The sequence below is a fragment of the Triturus cristatus genome, chromosome 11 (assembly GCF_964204655.1).
Source record: "Triturus cristatus chromosome 11, aTriCri1.1, whole genome shotgun sequence".
In the NCBI taxonomy this organism is placed as follows: Eukaryota; Metazoa; Chordata; class Amphibia; order Caudata; family Salamandridae; genus Triturus; species Triturus cristatus.
The window spans coordinates 135216695-135238391 of record NC_140594.1 but is presented as its reverse complement, the minus strand read 5'-3'; the positions used below and the strand labels follow the sequence as shown (position 1 = coordinate 135238391).

Sequence of the window (21697 nt, the reverse complement as noted above, 5' to 3'; positions counted from 1 at the left end):
CTCGCCTAGCTATTGCGTAGCAATCGCTATGCGAGACTCTAGTAAGGGGCTCCCAAAAGTGCTCCCAAGGCGAACACGCGCACAATCACGTGCATCGTGCCGCCATGCAATCCGTTTGGCATCGTACTTCAAAGGGTCCGCTCCCCCGCCTGGAATGCGCTCCCCCGCCAAGCGCGCACACAAATTTGCTTTCACTTTACAGCAGTCTATTGCTAATAGTCACTCCCTGCCCGGGTTGCTGCGGGTCACAGCTCGGCGTGCAGTTGTCTGCTCTGTTGCTCTTGGCACCACCGCTCATGTCCTTCCCCTGCGCCTTTTCAGAGATGATCATGCTCTTGCTATTTTGTGATGCTTCAGAATCGCGCAGTGTACCAAGCCTTCACCATAGTATGTGCAGCCGCTCCCTTATTTATCTGCCTGCCACTTCATTCCAGCCTTCCTTTACTCCAGTGCTTAAATGGAAATACAGACGTGCAGGTACTCTCGATTTAAAATACCTGTGATTTAAAATACCTGTTTGCTCCAGAGAAGGGCTGGTACTTTCCCGTCAAATGTATTGAAGCAGTGCTGAGAAACAAGAAACACTGCTGCACGCCTCACAATGCTGCACGCCACACACTGCTGCACGCCACACTGCTGCACGCCTCACACTGCTGCATGCCGCACACTGCTGCACGCCGCACACTGTTGCACGCCGCACACTGCTGCACGCCGCACACTGCTACACGCCACACACTGCTGCACGCCACACACTGCTGCATGCCACACACTGCTGCATGCCGTTGCATGCCACACACTGCTGCACGCCACACACTGCTGCACGCCTCACACTGCTGCACGCCTCACACTGCTGCACGCTGCACACTGCTAGATACCGCACACTGCTGCATGCCACACACTGCTGCACGCCACACACTGCTGCACGCCACACACTGCTGCATGCCACACACTGCTGCATGCCGTTGCATGCCACACACTGCTGCACGCCACACACTGCTGCACGCCTCACACTGCTGCACGCCTCACACTGCTGCACGCTGCACACTGCTAGATACCGCACACTGCTGCATGCCACACACTGCTGCATGCCACACACTGCTGCATGCCGTTGCACGCCACACACTGCTGCACGACACACACTGCTGCACGCCACATACTGCTGCACGCAGCACAATGCTGCACGCCGCACACTGCTACACGCCACACACTGCTGCACGCCGCACAATGCTACACGAAACACTGCTGCACGCCACACACTGCTCCACAGCACACACTGCTGCACGCCGCACACTGCTGCACGCCAAACACTGCTGCACAATGCTGCATTACTCACTGCTGCATGCTGCACGACACTCCTGCACGCAGCACACTGCTGCACGCCGCACACTGCTGCATGCCGCACACTGCTGCACGCCGCACACTGCTGCACGCCGCTGCACACCACACAGTGCTGCATGCCTCACACTGCTACACGAAACACTGCTGCACGCCACACACTGCTGCACGCTGCACACTGCTGCACGCCACACACTGCTGCACGCCGCACACTGCTGCACGCCGCACACTGCTGCACGCCACACACTGCTGCACGCCACACACTGCTGCATGCCTCACACTGCTGCACACCTCACACTGCTGCACGCCGCACACTGCTGCATGCCGCACACTGCTGCACGCCGCACGCTGCTACACACCACACACTACCACACGCCTCACACTGCTGCGCACGCTGCTGCATTACACACTGCTGCATTACACACTGCTGTATTACACACTGTTGCATGCCGCACACTGCTGCACGCCTCACACTGCTACACGAAACACTGCTGCACGCCTCACACTGCTGCACACCTCACACTGCTGCACACCACACACTGCTGCATGCCACACACTGCTGCACGCCTCACACTGCTGCACGCCTCACACTGCTGCACGCCGCACACTGCTGCATGCCGCACACTGCTACACGCCACACACTGCTGCACACCACACACTGCTGCATGCCGCTGCACGCCACACACTGCTGCACGCCACACACTGCTGCACTCCACACACTGCTGCACGCAGCACACTGCTGCACGCCGCACACTGCTACAAAAAACACTGCTGCACGCCACACACTGCTGCACACCACACACTGCTACACGCCACACACTGCTGCACACCACACACTGTTGCATGCCACACACTGCTGCATGCCGCTGCATGCCACACACTGCTGCACGCCACACACTGCTGCACGCCACACACTGCTGCACGCCGCACACTGCTGCACACCGCACACTGCTACACGAAACACTGCTGCATGCCACACACTGCTGCACGCCGCTGCACGCCACACAGTGCTGCATGCCTCACACTGCTACATGAAACACCGCTGCACGCCACACACTGCTGCATGCCGCACACTGCTGCACGCCACACACTGCTGCACGCCACACACTGCTGCACGCCACACACTGCTGCACACCTCACACTGCTGCACGCCGCACACTGCTGCACGCCGCACACTGCTGCACGCCGCACACTGCTGCACACCTCACACTGCTGCATGCCGCCCACTGCTGCACGCCGCCCACTGCTGCACGCCGCACACTGCTACACACCACACACTGCTGCACGCCGCAAACTGCTGCACGCCGCACACTGCTACACACCACACACTGCTGCACGCCGCACACTGCTGCACGCCGCACACTACCACACGCCACACACTGCTGCGCACACTGCTGCATTACACACTGCTGCATTACACACTGCTGCACGCCTCACACTGCTACACGAAACACTGCTGCACGCCTCACACTGCTGCATGCCTCACACTGCTGCACGCCTCACACTGCTGCACGCCTCACACTGCTGCATGCCACACACTGCTGCATGCCACACACTGCTGCACGCCTCACACTGCTGCACGCCTCACACTGCTGCACGCCGCACACTGCTGCACCCCGCACACTGCTGCACGCCACACACTGCTGCATGCCACACACTGCTGCACGCCACACACTGCTGCATGCCGCTGCATGCCACACACTGCTGCACGCCACACACTGCTGCACGCCGCACACTGCTACACGAAACACTGCTGCACGCCACACACTGCTGCACGCCACACACTGCTGCATGCCACACAATGCTGCACGCCACACAATGCTGCACGCCACACACTGCTGCACACCTCACACTGCTGCACGCCGCACACTGCTGCACGCCGCACACTGCTGCACGCCGCACACTGCTGCACACCTCACACTGCTGCATGCCGCCCACTGCTGCACGCTGCCTACTGCTGCACGCCGCACACTGCTACACACCACACACTGCTGCACGCCGCACACTGCTGCACGCCGCACACTGCTACACACCACACACTGCTGCACGCCGCACACTGCTGCACGCCGCACACTACCACACGCCACACACTGCTGCGCACACTGCTGCATTACACACTGCTGCATTACACACTGCTGCACGCCTCACACTGCTACACGAAACACTGCTGCACGCCTCACACTGCTGCATGCCTCACACTGCTGCACGCCTCACACTGCTGCATGCCACACACTGCTGCACGCCACACACTGCTGCACGCCTCACACTGCTGCACGCCTCACACTGCTGCACGCCGCACACTGCTGCACCCCGCACACTGCTGCACGCCACACACTGCTGCATGCCACACACTGCTGCATGCCACACACTGCTGCATGCCGCTGCATGCCACACACTGCTGCACGCCACACACTGCTGCACGCCACACACTGCTACACGAAACACTGCTGCACGCCACACACTGCTGCACGCCACACACTGCTGCATGCCACACAATGCTGCACGCCACACAATGCTACACGAAACACTGCTGCACGCCACACACTGCTGCACGGCACACACTGCTGCATGCCGCACACTGCTGCATGCCAAACACTGCTGCACACTGCTGCATTACTCACTGCTGTATGCTGCACGACACTGCTGCACGCAGCACACTGCTGCACGCTGTTGCACGCCACACAGTGCTGCACGCCACACACTGCTACACGAAACACTGCTGCACGCCAACACTGCTGCACGCCACACACTGCTGCATGCCGCACACTGCTGCATGCCGCACACTGCTGCATGCCACACACTACTGCACGCCGCACACTGCTGCACGCCTCACACTGCTGCACGCCTCACACTGCTGCACGCCGCACACTGCTGCACGCCGCACACTGCTGCACACTGCTACACGCCACACACTGCTGCACGCCACACACTGCTGCACACCACACACTGCTGTATGCCGCTGCACGCCACACACTGCTGCACGCCACACACTGCTGCATGCAGCAGACTGCTGCACGCCGCACACTGCTGCACGCCGCACACTGCTGCATGCCGCACACTGCTGCACGCCACACACTGCTGTACGCCACACACTGCTGCACGCCACACACTGCTGCACGCCGCACAGTGCTACACGAAACACTGCTGCACGCCGCACACTGCTGCATGCCACACACTGTTGCATGCCGCACACTGCTGCACACCGCACACTGCTGCACGCCGCTGCATGCCACACAGTGCTGCATGCCTCACACTGCTACACGAAACACTGCTGCACGCCACACACTGCTGCACGCCACACACTGCTGCACGCCGCACAGTGCTGCACGCCACACACTGCTGCACGCCACACACTGCTGCATGCCGCACACTGCTGCACACCTCACACTGCTGCACGCCTCTCACTGCTGCACGCAGCACACTGCTTGTTGGACAGGCCTCACAGACGGCTTGCTCCCTCCCCGCTCGACAGGGCCCGAACTCCGGCCCACCTGGCATATCCCCACGACAAGCACCTGTACTCCGTCTCCCGACGGACCCTCTGCCCTCGGACCCCTACTCATCACGGGGTCCAGCCCCACCGGCTTCCCCGGCCGGGTCAAGCCGCCATCTGGGGCCCTGCACCACGCGGCCGCATGGCCTCCCCTCGACCCTAACCCCGGGCCTGGCCGGCCCCGACATCCCGGCACCACCATCCACCCAGGAGGTGGGCGGACCACTTGGCAAGTCAATGGGAGAACGAACTGTCAAGGGCTCTCCCCCGCCAGGTGCCGATCGCCCCCAGCTCCCCCAGGCACTGGCTCCACCCCCTGCTGGGTGTCTGGACACCTTCATCCCGGACCCTCCGACCTCCAAGTGCGAGGGTCCGGACATCAAAGGGCACCAGCCCTATAACTGAGGCAGCTCCGGAGCAGGAAGGCAGTTGTATCCTGGAGTCGAGAGACACCGAGTGAACTCAACCTTGGCGGTCTACTGGCGCTGCCGTAGCCCGCTCTTGTGAACCATCGTCCTGCCTGCTGGCGCTGCCGCGGCCTTCTGCAACAGTCATCTTCCTGGGACCTGCTGGCGCTGCCGCGGCCCGTTGTAACGACCATCCTCACCGGGACCTGCTGGCGCTGCCGCGGACCGTATATCTTCCGGGGACCTGCTGGCGCTGCCGCGGCCCGTTGTAACGACCATCCTCACCGGGACCTGCTGGCGCTGCCGCGGACCGTATATCTTCCGGGGACCTGCTGGCGCTGCGGCGGCCCGTTGTATCGACCATCCACACCGGGACCTGCTGGCGCTGCCGCGGCCCGTACCACCTAACCACCAAGCCCGAGGATTGTGAGCTCATCATCATCTCATCAGAACTACCTGATTGGTAAATAGACTGCCCCGCTACCCCCTTCCCTACCTTGCGAGACTCTAATCGAGGGGACCCCTGAGTCCAGACCTCCTTGTACCATTCAACCGTACCTTAAATAAGTGCTTATAAAGAACGCTGAACCTTATCCGTGTGTGATATCTGTCTGTGGGGGGGAAGTTACTTGTCTGTACGATCGCTGGAGACGGCTCTCCCCGGAGACCTCTCCTCCTGACCCCGGCCGACCCTCCCGGTCCGTCTACCTTTTCTAACATTGGTGGCCAGCGGCGCGATCCGAATCAACGCGTAATCGTACAGAGAGTAGCTCACCCCACGACAAAACACGATGTCGACCAAAGATAGCAGCTCCACCGAGAAGTTCCAAATGGAGAAATTAGAAGAATACAACCACCGCGAACTGAGACAATTTTGCATAGAACTTGGCATTGCTACCACCGGCCTGAGTACCAAGGATGATCTAAAGCGCGCTCTTGAGTCATGGACAGAAACTGGGGTCGCAGGACCCTCCGACCAAAGCAGCGTCACACCAGACCAAAACAGCATCACACCAGAGGGGAACGCCACGGCTCCCGAGGAGCGGGGAACGGGCCTCTCGCAGGAGGAGATACGAGAAAGAGACAGAGTCAGATTACACGAATTAGAGATGGCACGACTCAAGATGGATGGGGAACTCAAGTTAGCTGAACAGAAACTCAACCTCGAGCATATGCGGCTTCGAGAGGAACGAGAAGAAAAGCAGAGACAGAGAGAGCTGGAAGAGAAAAAAATAACGCTCGAGCACGAGCGCCGACTGGCGGAAATAGAACTGCGCAAACAGAATAAGGAACTGGGGGTGCCTGAGCGACCACACACCCCGGGGCCAATTGAGAAAAAAGTTCACATCCCCAAGGATGTGGTCCGCGAGTATGTCCGAGAAGACGACATACAACAGTGGTTTAAAGCCTATGAGATCGCAATGACCTCCCACCGGATCGACCGGAGTGATTGGGGAGCCGGACTTTGGGGGAGATTTATCAACGAGGGTCGCGATGCCCTACTACAGCTCCCCGATCACCAAATGTCGTCCTACGACCACATGAAGGCTGCCCTCCTCGCCCGCTACGGCCTCACGCCCGAGATGTACCGCCAGAGGTTCCGAGACTGCACCCGGATCCCAGGTACAACTTGGGTAGAATACGTGAACTATTTCAGCCGGGCCTTCGAGGGTTGGATCAAGGGAAGTCAGGTCACCACCTACGAACAACTCTTCAACCTTATGGTATGGGAGCACCTGTCAAACAACTGTTTCGTCGAGCTCAGGCAGCACCTACTCGACAGTAAGCTGACTGACCCCCGGCAGCTCGCCGCCGAAGCTGACCGATGGGAAAGCACCCGAGTGGGCCGGAGAGGGCCACACGAGCAGAATCGAAGCAACCAAAGCCAGCACCGTCCTCGGGGTGGAGGAGGAGGCCAGGGGCGAGGGAGAGACGCCTTGCCGGCAACCCCCGTGGCCAGCACCCCGCCTCCGGCCGGCCGGAGCAACCCCCCGTTGCGTCCTGGGTTCCGGGCCAACGTCACGTGCCACCGATGCCAGCGAGTCGGCCACTACGCCAATGACCCGAGCTGCCCGCAGAACCAAACACCCAAGCCCCGCCAGGTAGCTGCCGCTGCCCTCGGGGAAGAGCAATCATCGGAGGGACCCGAAGAGTATGAGCCGGCCCAGCAAGGGTGGGAACCGGCCGCCATGGTCCTGGCATGCTTAGGGGGAAGAGACATGGTTCCGCGGGCTCCCCTACCCGCCAACACCAGAAAATACGGTCAGTGGGTGACCATTAATGGACAGAGAGCCGAGGCCTTGCGTGACACCGGCGCCAGCGTGACAGCCGTCCGCTGTCACCTGGTAAAGCCCGAGCAGATCCTGCCGAACATTCTCTGCCCCGTCCGCTCGGCGGATAACTCTGAGAGCATGTGTAAGATGGCCTGCGTCCCGTTTGAATGGGGAGGGGTCTCCGGCCTACTGAAGGTGACGGTCCGGGACGATGCCCCCGTGGACTGCCTCCTGGGGAATGACCTCGAGAGTTCCCCGTGGGCCACCGTCGAGAGAAGAGAGCACTTGGGGATGCTGGGCCTCCCGGACTGGACCTGCGTAACCACCCGATCCATGGCCGCCCGTGCCGCCCCCCGATCAGAAGAAACCGAATGGCCAGCACCTCCGCCCCCGGTTGCCCCCGTAGAGGACAACGGCGAGTCCGACCTCCCGGACCCGACTACCGAAGAAGACGCGCAACACCAGGACCTTCCGGATCTGGCTCAGTGGCGGCAAGAAGGGGGGCCCACCCAAGAACAGTTCCGCCAGGAACAAAAGACCTGTCCCTCCCTCGAGGGACTCCGCCAACAAGCCAGCACCCAAAACGCCGGGGACACCACCGGAACCCACTGGGTCTACTGGGATAACGACCTGCTCTACCGCGAGCAAAGAATCACCGAGCTGGGGGCCGGTCGAGTTCTGGTGGTACCGCTCCGCTTCCGAGACTTTCTGCTCAACCTGGCCCACGACGTCCCCCTGGCTGGACACCTGGGCCAGGACAAAACGTACAGTCGCCTGGTGACCCACTTTTTCTGGCCGAAAATGAGGAATGACGTCCTGAACCACTGCCGATCTTGCCCCACGTGCCAAGCCAGCGGGAAGAGTGGTCGGAAGCTGAAAGCCCCTCTGCAACCCTTCCCTGTGGTCACCACCCCGTTCAAGAGGGTGGGGATAGACATTGTGGGACCTCTGGACCCCCGCACGGCGCAAGGACACAGGTTCATCTTGGTACTAGTGGACCATGCCACCCGCTACCCCGAGGCGGTGCCCCTACGGACAGTGACCGCTCCGGTGGTTGGCCGGGCCCTGATGGGGATCTTCTCCCGGGTAGGCTTCCCCCGAGAAGTCGTCAGCGACCGAGGTACGAATTTCATATCCAAATACATGAAGTCCCTCTGGCAACAATGCGGGGTCACCTACAGATTCACGACCCCCTATCACCCCCAAGGGAACGGACTAGTGGAGCGTTTTAACCGCACTCTCAAAGGGATGATTGGGGGATTGGAAGAGCCTCTCCGTCGCCAGTGGGATGTACTGCTCCCGTGCCTCCTCTTCGCCTACCGAGAAGTTCCCCAGAAGTCCCTCGGTTTTAGCCCCTTTGAACTCCTCTACGGGCACCCTGTGCGAGGGCCCCTCAGCCTAGTCAAGGAAGGTTGGGAGATGGCCCCCCTCACGACCCCTCCAGACGTCTTCAAATACATCCTGGCCTTACGAAACCAGACCCGGCGCTTCAGGGAGATGGCCAAGGCGAACCTCGAGGCCAGCCAGGAGGACATGAAGAGGTGGTATGATCACAATGCCTCCTCCGTTGAATTCGAGCCTGGGCAGCAAGTATGGGTGATGTCCCCCACCGAACCATGTGCCTTGCAGGATAAGTGGACGGGGCCCTTCAAAGTGGTCGAGCGCAAAAGCCCCGTCACTTACCTCATCGACATGGGGTCTTCCCGGAACCCCCTTCGGGTCCTCCACACCAACCGGCTCAAACCACACTTTGTGCGATCCGAACTAAGCCTCTTGATGGCTACAGACAGTGGCACGGAAGAAGACTCCGAGCCCCTCCCGGATCTCCTGAAGACTCAGGAGAAGGACGGCTCCGTGGACGGGGTCCGGCTCTCTGACGCCCTTACTTCGGAGCAACGCCAGGACTGCCGGGACCTCCTGCTACAGTTCGCTGCCCTGTTCTCCCTCACCCCCGGGGTCACCCCCTGGTGTCTGCACGACGTAGACACCGGGGACAGTCCCCCTGTCCGGCACCGGGCCTACCGCGTACCAGATCGGGTACGGGCCTGCATACAGGAGGAAGTGGCCAAGATGCTCACGATCGGGGTCATCGAGCCCTCGGACAGTCCCTGGGCCAGTCCGGTCGTATTAGTTCCCAAGGCCGCTGCCCCCGGCTCCGCCCCTGAACTGAGATTCTGCGTCGACTACCGGGGCTTGAACGCTGTCACCCGGACCGACGCTCATCCCATCCCCCGAGCAGACGAGCTGATCGACCGGCTGGGTGCCGCCCGCTACCTTAGTATCTTCGACCTAACGGCGGGCTACTGGCAGATCGGCCTCACACCCAGGGCTCAGGAACGGTCAGCCTTCTCTACCCCCGATGGCCACTATCAATTTAAGGTCATGCCCTTTGGCATGAAGAATGCCCCCGCCACGTTCCAACGCCTTGTGAACCAGGTCTTGGCGGGACTTGAAGAATTCAGCGCTGCCTACCTGGACGATATCGCTGTATACAGCCGCCACTGGTCCGACCACCTCCGTCACCTCCAGGAGGTCCTACACGCCCTCCAGCGGGCCGGCCTCACCATTAAGGCCGGCAAGTGCCAGATTGGCCAAGGGTCTGTGACCTACCTTGGGCACCAAGTGGGGAGCGGGCTGGTGGCCCCACTACAACTTAAGATTGCTGCCATCCAGTCCTGGCAGCCCCCCGTCACCCAGACCGAAGTCCGAGCCTTCCTGGGGCTCACCGGCTACTACCGGCGGTTCGTGAAGGACTACGGCAGCATCGTGGGGCCCCTCACGGGTCTCACATCCAAGAACCAACCGAAGCGGGTCAACTGGACTCCTGATTGTCAAGCGGCCTTCGAGGAGCTGAAGGCCGCCCTGTGCACCGCCCCGGTGCTCCAGGCCCCCGATTACAGTCGGGAATTTGTGGTGCAGACCGACGCCTCCGACCACGGCATCGGAGCCGTCCTCTCTCAGTTGAACCCCGAAGGTCATGACCAGCCGGTGGCCTTCATCAGTCGACGTCTCCTGGCCCGAGAACAGCGTTGGAGCACCATCGAGAGGGAGGCATTTGCAGTAGTGTGGGCCCTCAAAAAGCTCCGACCCTATCTCTTCAGGTACCCACTTCCGGGTACAAACCGACCATCGACCCCTGCAATGGCTGATGCAGATGCGGGGGGAAAACCCAAAACTCTTGCGCTGGTCCATTTCCCTGCAGGGAATGGACTTCACCGTGGAGCACCGACCAGGCCAAGACCACGCCAACGCGGATGGCCTGTCCCGCTTTTTCCGCCTCGACGAAGAGAGTCCCCAAGGAGATGGGTGACTCTCCCCGCCTTCAGCTGGGGGGGACGCATGTTGGACAGGCCTCACAGACGGCTTGCTCCCTCCCCGCTCGACAGGGCCCGAACTCCGGCCCACCTGGCATATCCCCACGACAAGCACCTGTACTCCGTCTCCCGACGGACCCTCTGCCCTCGGACCCCTACTCATCACGGGGTCCAGCCCCACCGGCTTCCCCGGCCGGGTCAAGCCGCCATCTGGGGCCCTGCACCACGCGGCCGCATGGCCTCCCCTCGACCCTAACCCCGGGCCTGGCCGGCCCCGACATCCCGGCACCACCATCCACCCAGGAGGTGGGCGGACCACTTGGCAAGTCAATGGGAGAACGAACTGTCAAGGGCTCTCCCCCGCCAGGTGCCGATCGCCCCCAGCTCCCCCAGGCACTGGCTCCACCCCCTGCTGGGTGTCTGGACACCTTCATCCCGGACCCTCCGACCTCCAAGTGCGAGGGTCCGGACATCAAAGGGCACCAGCCCTATAACTGAGGCAGCTCCGGAGCAGGAAGGCAGTTGTATCCTGGAGTCGAGAGACACCGAGTGAACTCAACCTTGGCGGTCTACTGGCGCTGCCGTAGCCCGCTCTTGTGAACCATCGTCCTGCCTGCTGGCGCTGCCGCGGCCTTCTGCAACAGTCATCTTCCTGGGACCTGCTGGCGCTGCCGCGGCCCGTTGTAACGACCATCCTCACCGGGACCTGCTGGCGCTGCCGCGGACCGTATATCTTCCGGGGACCTGCTGGCGCTGCCACGGCCCGTTGTAACGACCATCCTCACCGGGACCTGCTGGCGCTGCCGCGGACCGTATATCTTCCGGGGACCTGCTGGCGCTGCCGCGGCCCGTTGTATCGACCATCCACACCGGGACCTGCTGGCGCTGCCGCGGCCCGTACCACCTAACCACCAAGCCCGAGGATTGTGAGCTCATCATCATCTCATCAGAACTACCTGATTGGTAAATAGACTGCCCCGCTACCCCCTTCCCTACCTTGCGAGACTCTAATCGAGGGGACCCCTGAGTCCAGACCTCCTTGTACCATTCAACCGTACCTTAAATAAGTGCTTATAAAGAACGCTGAACCTTATCCGTGTGTGATATCTGTCTGTGGGGGGGAAGTTACTTGTCTGTACGATCGCTGGAGACGGCTCTCCCCGGAGACCTCTCCTCCTGACCCCGGCCGACCCTCCCGGTCCGTCTACCTTTTCTAACACTGCTGCACGCCTCACACTGCTGCATGCCGCACACTGCTGCACGCCGCACACTGCTGCACGCCGCACACTGCTGCACACTGGTACACGCCACACACTGCTGCACGCCACACACTGCTGCACGCCACACACTGCTGTATGCCGCTGCACGCCACACACTGCTGCACGCCACACACTGCTGCATGCAGCATACTGCTGCACGCCACACACTGCTGCACGCCGCACACTGCTGCACGCCGCACACTGCTATACGAAACACTGCTGCACGCCACACACTGCTGCACGCCACACACTGCTGCATGCCACACAATGCTGCACGCCGCACAATGCTACACGAAACACTGCTGCACGCCACACACTGCTGCACGGCACACACTGCTGCATGCCGCACACTGCTGCATCCCAAACACTGCTGCACACTGCTGCATTACTCACTGCTGTATGCTGCACGACACTGCTGCACGCAGCACACTGCTGCACGCCGCACACTGCTGCACGCTACACAGTGCTGCACGCCACACACTGCTACACGAAACATTGCTGCACGCCACACACTGCTGCACGCCACACACTGCTGCATGCCGCACACTGCTGCATGCCACACACTGCTGCACGCCACACACTACTGCACGCCGCACACTGCTGCACGCCTCACACTGCTGCACGCCTCACACTGCTGCACGCCGCACACTGCTGCACACCGCACACTGCTGCACACTGCTACACGCCACACACTGCTGCACGCCACACACTGCTGCACGCCACACACTGCTGTATGCCGCTGCACGCCACACACTGCTGCACGCCACACACTGCTGCATGCAGCAGACTGCTGCACGCCGCACACTGCTGCACGCCGCACACTGCTGCATGCCGCACACTGCTGCACGCCACACACTGCTGTACGCCACACACTGCTGCACGCCACACACTGCTGCACGCCGCACAGTGCTACACGAAACACTGCTGCACGCCGCACACTGCTGCATGCCACACACTGCTGCATGCCGCACACTGCTGCACACCGCACACTGCTGCATGCCACACAGTGCTGCATGCCTCACACTGCTACACGAAACACTGCTGCACGCCACACACTGCTGCACGCCGCACACTGCTGCACGCCGCACACTGCTGCACGCCACACACTGCTGCATGCCGCACACTGCTGCACACCTCACACTGCTGCACGCCTCTCACTGCTGCACGCAGCACACTGCTGCACGCCTCACACTGCTGCACGCCGCACACTGCTGCACGCCGCACACTGCTGCACGCCGCACACTGCTGCACACTGGTACACGCCACACACTGCTGCACGCCACACACTGCTGCACGCCACACACTGCTGTATGCCGCTGCACGCCACACACTGCTGCACGCCACACACTGCTGCACGCCACACACTGCTGCATGCAGCATACTGCTGCACGCCGCACACTGCTGCATGCCGCACACTGCTGCACGCCGCACACGGCTGCATGCTGCACACTGCTGTACGCCACACACTGCTGCACGCCACACACTGCTGCACACCGCACACGGCGCACACTGCTGCACGGCGCACACTGCTGCACGCCGCACACTGCTGCACGCCAAACACTGCTGCACACTGCTGCATTACTCACTGCTGCATGCTGCACGACACTGCTGCACGCAGCACACTGCTGCACGCCGCACACTGCTGCACGCCGCTGCACGCCACACAGTGCTGCATGCCTCACACTGCTACACGAAACACTGCTGCATGCCACACACTGCTGCACGCCGCACACTGCTGCACGACACACACTGCTGCACACTGCTGCACACCTCACACTGCTGCACGCCGCACACTGCTGCACGCTGCACACTGCTGCACGCCGCACACTGCTGCATTCCTCACACTGCTTTTATACAAGTTTATGCTACTGACATTGTAAATGACAATGCCTTTTATTTGTTTTAAAACCAAAACATAAATAAAAGGCATTGTAATTTTACAATGCCAATAGCTCAAACTCTTATAAATGCGAGACCTATTGCATTGCAAATGCTTGTTTTCTTTTCTGTCCTTATCGTCAGAAGTCTGAATAGGTGAGGGGCAGGGGAACGAACTGGTGACACCCTGTACAAACAAGCATTGGCATAGCCAATAGGTCTCGCCTTTGGGACCTTATAAGTGTTTAGTCATGCAACAGTTGATGTTGTTGCACCAAGGATATTGTGCTGGATAACTAAACACTTATAAGGTCCCAAAGGCGAGACCTGTTGGCTATGCCAAAGCTTGTTTTATAATGCAGTTTTGCAACTTCTATGTGTGCTGCATTAAGCAAGACTTTGCGCTGCTTTGTGGGACTTTGCTAAAGATCAAAGTCTTGCTAAATTTGCCTCTGTGACTTAAACCACTACATGGCGGGATATGCACAGTAGTTGAAGCTATGGTGGGCCTTAAGATACAAAATTACTGCTAAAAAAAGGAGAGGCTGAAATGCTAATAGAGAGGAATGCACCAATTTTTTTAAAGTGTGCTCAAGAATCAATGTTCAATTTGTAAAAGCGCCAAAGTCTCCTCTACAGATGGGCTATAGGCAAGGGTGGACTCCATTTTCGAAAATGACAACAAACTGCTGCCTGCCCACGCTGGATCGCAGACCGGTATAGGTTAGCATAGACCTTCATGGCAATTGGGCCTCTGTGTTTACAGCACATTGATCGGCTGCTGACCAACAATTGAAAGTGGCACGGTCCGAGGCCCAGGCTCTTCCACCACCGACCTACCCATCACAGATTATGCCTGATTGGAAGGGCAGCCAATTTTGTAGTGGTTTTGGTTGCCACAGGGAGACCGTCGATCTTCTCTCCATGGGTGCCGAAGCAGACCCGATTTGCCCAGTGATTCACTTTTGTATAGCACAGTGTGGCATTCTGAGTGATATAGAAGGTTCATTTGTCATATGTCGGTCTTGCTATGTTAACTGGGAGATAGAATGCAATGGGGAAAGTTAAAGCTTGCTGGGAAAGGCTGAGGGTCGTTCACTGCTATTTTTTAATAAACCTATCACATCTGTAAATCGGAGCTAATTCCCCATTTCTGGTAACAGGTAAACAACTTATGGGGCATATCAGCAACAACCGGCAATAATTATCGCTAAGCGCACTTAGCGCTAGGATAATTATCGCTGGCTAGCGTGGATTTTTATCGCTGAGATAGCGTGCTATTAGCAACGCTTATCTCCTCAGCGATAAAAATCCTCACGCTAACTGCCTAACGTGAGATTATCGCTGGAAACTCAGCGATAATCTCACGCAATGTGGCGTTAGCTTGATGATAGGGACTCACAAACTTAGCCATGATATCCACCTTCCATAGGATATCATGGCTAAGTCAGTCCTGAAGCAGGCGTGAGAAAAGTAGCGATAACAGGGGTTATCGCTACTTTTCTTGCCGCTATGCTTCATAGCGTGGGGCTTGATGATAGGAGAAATGTCGCTTAGCGACATTTCTCCTGTCATGTCATGTCAGTAACACCCACTTTGCATCTCATTAGAGATGCAAAGCTGGGCGTTAGGAATTCCTACGCTAAGGCAAGTTTTCACGCGTTAGCGTGAGCTTGCTAATTAGGCGATAAAATTATCGCCGCTTTTCGGCCGAAAGCGGCGATAATTCTATCGCCTCGCCTTGCTGATATGCCCCTATGTTTGTGAAATACTAATCAGACTTTTCTCCTCACTCCAGTTGCAGGAAAAGTCTGTGTGCCCTGTAGCGGATTAGCAGCTACCGCAAAGTGTTCACTTGTTGAGGGTAGACAGTAACCACCATCGACTATTGGAGGCAGTACGCTTGAGGGCAGATTTACTAATATTTTGCACCAGGTTTCCATCACAGATGTAACGCAAACCACTGCAAAATGTTTATTTGGCATTTACTTTCCAGGGCAAAAATGTATTTGTGCTGAAAAGTAGCGTTAAAGTAATGCAAAGTAGAGCTAGCTTCACGTCAAGGGGCATATCATGGGTGGCACATGGGTGTTCCCATGCTGTTGTTGGAAATGAGGCCCCAAATCGCGATTTGGAAGGAGCGTGTTGTAGGCACTCCATCCACATAGTGATTCGGTATGAGATGTACCAATGTTTTGAGACCGAAATCCAGTTGTAAAACACTAATGGGCATATTTATCAAGGGTTTTGTGTCACCCTTGTGCCACACAAGGGGGTGCAGAGCCATGCAGAACCTATATTGAGATTTACCAAGCCACGCAAGGCCATCTTGCGCGGCTCTGAGTGGCTTGCTATATCTGGGGTAATGCAAGGTAGCGGAAGTCCCAGAGAGGCGTTCCATGGGTGGAGCGTGGGTGTACGCACACATCCACCCATAGAATCTGAAGCATCCACAGATTTAGCAATACTGGTAGACCTGGGAATGCGTCAGAAGGCTACGCCTTCCCTGGGGAGTTGTAATGAGGAGAAATATCTCTTTTCCTTCGTTTCTCCTCTTTCTACATGTGCTGCATTCTGCAGCACATGCAGAAAGAGGAAAACTTCTTAGAGGATTGTTTTTGTGCAGGAAGGTTCCCCTTCCCACACATAAACAATCCTGCTCACAGCGCAGGCAGCCTTGCACCATGGCGCAAGGGTGTCTGTGTTGGTGCTAGGCAGCTGTTTGTGCACCAGCGCAGGCAGGGGCCAGGAATGCATTATATCTTGATAGATATGGTGTATTCATGCCCTCTCCTTTTCACACAGCGCAGCAAGGTTACCTGCTGCAATGTGTGAAATATTCATACATAAACCTTTTGAGTTAGGGTGGCAAGTCAAAGGGAAGGTGTTACTTTGGGACCCCTTGCCCTTTGTGAATGCAAACAAAAGTGTGTTGTAAAGCAGGAAGTGGTTCTGGACCACTGCTAACTATAAAGCAAACTTTTAATAAAAAATAAAGAAAGTCAACTTTTAGTTTGAAATGTAGCCTTGTTTCCTTTAAGGAAAGCAGACAGCATTAAAAAAATGTTTACTTTATTGAAAAGTGATCACATACACGGTGGTCGGTTATCACTTGCAGGCCACCATTTCTGTGATGGCTTCCAATCAGAATGAGTCGCAATTTACGAACAAGTGCATTAATACTAAACAGGACAATACCTCAGCAGGATCTTGTGTTATGGGCTTGCGACCTCGTCCACAGGGCCTCGTTCTCAAAAGTGGGGCTTGGAGCTGCGTATCAGACCTCACCTGAGCTGATCCATGTATTCAGCAGTAATACAGTCAATATAGCTGCGCTGTTCAGTTTAACCTGCCTGATTTCTCATTTTTGGGATTCTCTCCTTTGGTTCATAGGATGATATGCACAGGGTCATCAACCAGCAGCTGATGGACAAACATCAGGACGAATGGAATCAGACTGCCTACTCCTTCTCAGGCAGCCATCTCGCCAATGGGAGCAGAGGCAGCAGAGCCATCTGCAGGACCCACCCCGAGCAGCAGGGGGACGAGCCCACCGGGGCAGAGGGGAAACGCCGCTTCACATTTTTCAAGAAGAATTAGACTTTTATACAAGAAAATATTTATCACTAGGTTGGACTGTGTTTCTCTTCAAGAGACATGACCCCAAAGAAATTGCACTTTGTCTGTTTTTCCAGGAGAAATGCAACTTAAAAGGTGACCGCCTGCAACTGCGAAGGTGCCAATTCGGAATGTTTTGCATAGAGCGTTGTTTACACAAGTTGGAGATTTGCAACTTTGTGCTGTGTTACTGAGGAGTGCCTGAATGTTATTCCTTACCCTTGAAGTTTAAAGTGCTTCAAGGGGTGTCTGGTCAGTTATTGGGTGGCACAGTCAACTCCAGTTGGCTAACAGTCTTAAAAGACAGCCTTTCAGATGCATGTGTGAGAATGGGTTGTAGAGGGACATGCAATAGTATGAATGCAACATAAAACCACATATCAGGTACAGAAAGACATGAGCAACAGTACTCAGTTCATCTCTAAAGTAAACACTACAGAGAGAGTATATTAAAGAACACAGAAAGAGATATATTAGGAGCCCAAGGAGCCAGGAGAGCAATACTGTGCTTCCAATGAGATGTGTTTGATAGCGAGGCAGCATTTCCCTAGGAGGGACAAGTAAGAAAGGATGTAGGACAACCTGCATGAGGGCCGTAGAGATTCAGAAGACCCATAAAGAAGCAGAAAGTCCACAGAGGAGTAGAAAGCCAACTGAAGAGTTGAAAGCCTAAACAGAAAGCCAATAGAGAAAGAGAAAGCCAATAGAAAAGCACTCATCTTGTGGATAAGCAGGAAGCACATAGTGTGAAAGGCCATAGAGTTTCAGAAAGTCAACAGTGCAACAGAAGTACCATAGAGAAGCAGAAAGCCAATGGAGACGCAGGGGGCCTTTAGAGAAAAGGAAGACTAAGAGAGAAGTAGAAACTTATTAGAGAAACGAAAGGGCAAAAAGAGAAGCAAAAAGTCAACAGAGAAACAGAGTATGAAGAAACACAAGGTCAGTAGATAAACAGAAAGTCTATATAGTAGTAGGAGGTCCATAAGGAAGCAGACATCCTATGAAGAAGCAAAATGCCCATGGATTGGCAGAAGTTCCATGGGAAAGCTGGCAACAAATAGTGAGCAATAGCCAACAGAGAAGTAGCCTGTGGTAAGAGATGCCAAAGACAAATAGGGAGTTAGACGGTCCATAGAGATTCAGGGATCCTGTAAAGAAGCAGAAAGCACATAGTGAAGCAGATGACTCAGGAGGAACATAAAACAACAAGATGCCCATAGGGAAGATGAAGGCCCACAGAGAAGTGAAGTGGAGAAGATCCTAAAGAACCAGAGGGGACATGGAGAAGAAAGTTAACAGGCAGAGAAGCAGAAGAGCCATAGAAGATCAATGAAGAATTGATCCATACGAATGAAAGTACACCAAGAAGCAGGGACTTCATGGTGAGGAGGAATTACAAGGTCATTCTACAAGCATGAGGTGCAAAGATGAAGGGCCACGTGAAGTAATTAGAGAACTAGAAGATCCATATCCTAGTGGAAAAACCATAGACAATCAGTGGGTCTAAGATGAAGCAGAAGCCCCATTGAGAACTAAAAGTGGCATGAAAAAGAAGGAGGCTAAAAGTGAAGCAGGCCGCTCATAGAGAAACAGAAGCCCCACAGAGGATGAGGAGCAGAACCAGATTTGGGCAAGGAAGGCAAATACATAACAGAAGGGCCACAGAGAGGCAAAATGCCCATGTGGAACCAGAAAGATGTCCTGTTGGAATTAGAAATGTCATAGAGAAGAGATGCAGCTGAGAGTAACATGGGCCATAGAGAAACAAAAAGCCCAGACATAACCAAAGTGATTCACTGGAGAGCAAAATGGCCAGCTGTAGCATAGACAGATCCAATTGAATTGGGGCTTGACATTGTATGACAACCATCTCAGCACATGCAGGTCAGCATTAAACAAAACAGAAACAAAATCTTGTAACTGCAGAGATGAATGTATGGTTTTGCCTTTCTACCATGCTTGGTTTCAGACATCCCTCTATACTAGGTATCACACATCCCCTACAACAGCAGATCCAGCCTTCAGTACCAGCGACAAGAGCTTGCATTGCAAGAATAGACAATATCCACACTCGAAGAATCAAACCCAGGTTGTGTGAATTTCCAGTTCATTGTTCTCAAAGGTCATAATTCACACTTAACGCTAAGCCATGCCCGGCGCTTGCAATGTAAGGGTTATGCGGAGTGCTGCTACACAGAACCTGGGGTTTCTGTGCCACCCAAAGCCCAGAGAGGAGCTTCCTGAACCGGTCTTCCTTTAAGAGCACACAGCAGGGACTAGTACGCGATGGTCTCACCATAAAGAATGTCTACACAGGATCCTCCATGTATCGCCATCGTGCTGACACTTTTGTATGTAGATGTTACACTGTAAATGACTGTATGTTTTTATAATATATACATATTCTATATGGAGAGAGAGAAGCATATTTTTCGTAAAAACCACAGTTCCAAGGCATTTTTTGTAAATAGTTTTCTTTTAGGAATAAAACAATTATTTCTATGAAACACAGTTTGTTTAATGTCTGATAAGTTCTTCCATCCTTAACTTCCTTTCACAATCACAATACAACTGTGCATAGCTTTTGGGGCCCCACAACATGCCATTGGATTGGTCACAATCACTGGGTTTGACCCACTACTCGAGTCTAAAAAGCATGCAAATGTTGGTGGTGCAGTCAACATCAAGTGAACACGATCATGAAACATATGTACCATCGCTAAGCGTTGCCGTGATGGGAACTCATCTACTGCTCCCATCTCACAAGATCACACCACGGATTGCACCAGTTATATCTGCCAGAATGAATACTGCTGATGCTTTCAAACCTTCATCTTGCATTCCATCAATCACGGCTTAAATGTATTCATAAGCCGGAGTGGGCTTAAATAGATGAATGACTGAAGAGGGCTGACCCAAAGTCCATCTGTGAATGGACAGATTTATTTATGAATTGTTTTGATTACAAGAGCCTTGCAGGTAGGTAAATGTGTCAGGCCAGACCTAAAAAGTACTTAAACGCACACTAAGCGAAATATGATGCATACAATTACAAATAAAGTTACAGTTAGCAAACAATTTACAGCCTCTCCTAAAAGAGACTAACAAGGATTACAACGTGCTGATCTTCTACCCACGGGGTTTCCAAGGGGGTAAACATGCCAAACCCCTGGCCTAATACATTAATTAGTAAGATTCCATGAAACATAACACCCGTCTGCAGGCTTTAACACAGTGTAATAACAATCTACTAAGAAAGGCCTGTTGGCTTTGACATATGTTTTTCACAATAACTAATTCAGGGCTACTATCCTTATCATATTTCATACAAAAAAAATAAGACCTATGGTTTTCTGACATAATCTTTCCCCGTGAAATAATCAGGCCTACCGGCTTCACCATTGGCTGGTCACTATAAATAACTCAGGCCTTCTGTACTGAGCATAAGCTTTCCCACAAGGCAACCATGAGGAATGCAGTCCTAAAATGAAAAACAAGTACACAATATATGAAAATTACAGCAAGCAAAACAATATTCAACTCCACCTACGAGGGCCTAAATAGTTTTATTAAAATACAAATATTCTATCCCTGGTGTTGGTCGAGGGGATAGGCAAAACCAAGATCCTTGCTTAATTTTGGGATCTGTGAGATCCTATGTAATTAAATAACTATCTTTAATACAGTAAAATGAGAATTCATCCTTAAAGGCGTATTGCCTTTAACATATGATTTTCACAATAAATAAGTGTGTTCTACTGCCTTTGTCTTAACTTTCATACTTGAAGCATCTGACATAAATTTTCCCAATGAACATATCAGGCAGCCATGATCATTGGTTTGTCACCATAACCAACTCAGGCCACTTGTATTGAGTATAAGCTTTCCCATACATTAAAAGTGAAATTTAAGCACTCTTTTTCTGTGAAAGCATACACTTTCTGCCCAATAAAAAACTTGCAAAGAAGATTAGAATCTGGACATAGTCTAACCCCTCTTAGTTTTGCTTTTTAAACCACTTGTTCTGTTAATCATATAAGTTAATGTAACAGCGTCACCTTCAATGAGATCTAAAAATGAAAAACATACATTCATATTGTATTTAGTTTATAAATATCAG

At 54.9% G+C, this 21697-nt stretch overlaps 1 protein-coding gene across 2 annotated transcripts in view; it reads left to right on the top strand.

The window, feature by feature from the left end:
- Positions 1-20088, top strand: part of BICDL1 (BICD family like cargo adaptor 1) — a 337524-nt gene extending 317436 nt beyond the window's left edge. Inside the window, exon 11 of one of the 2 annotated variants that reach the window (XR_014970393.1) lies at positions 17353-17466. Coding sequence is in view for 1 of the 2 variants with exons in the window: in XM_085633220.1 (XP_085489346.1) it covers positions 17353-17559 (207 nt within the window). In the remaining variant the exon portion in view is untranslated. Of the gene's footprint in view, positions 1-17352 lie in introns of both variants that reach the window. The other variant, XM_085633220.1, reaches the window with a different exon arrangement.
- Positions 20089-21697: the final 1609 nt, after the last annotated feature.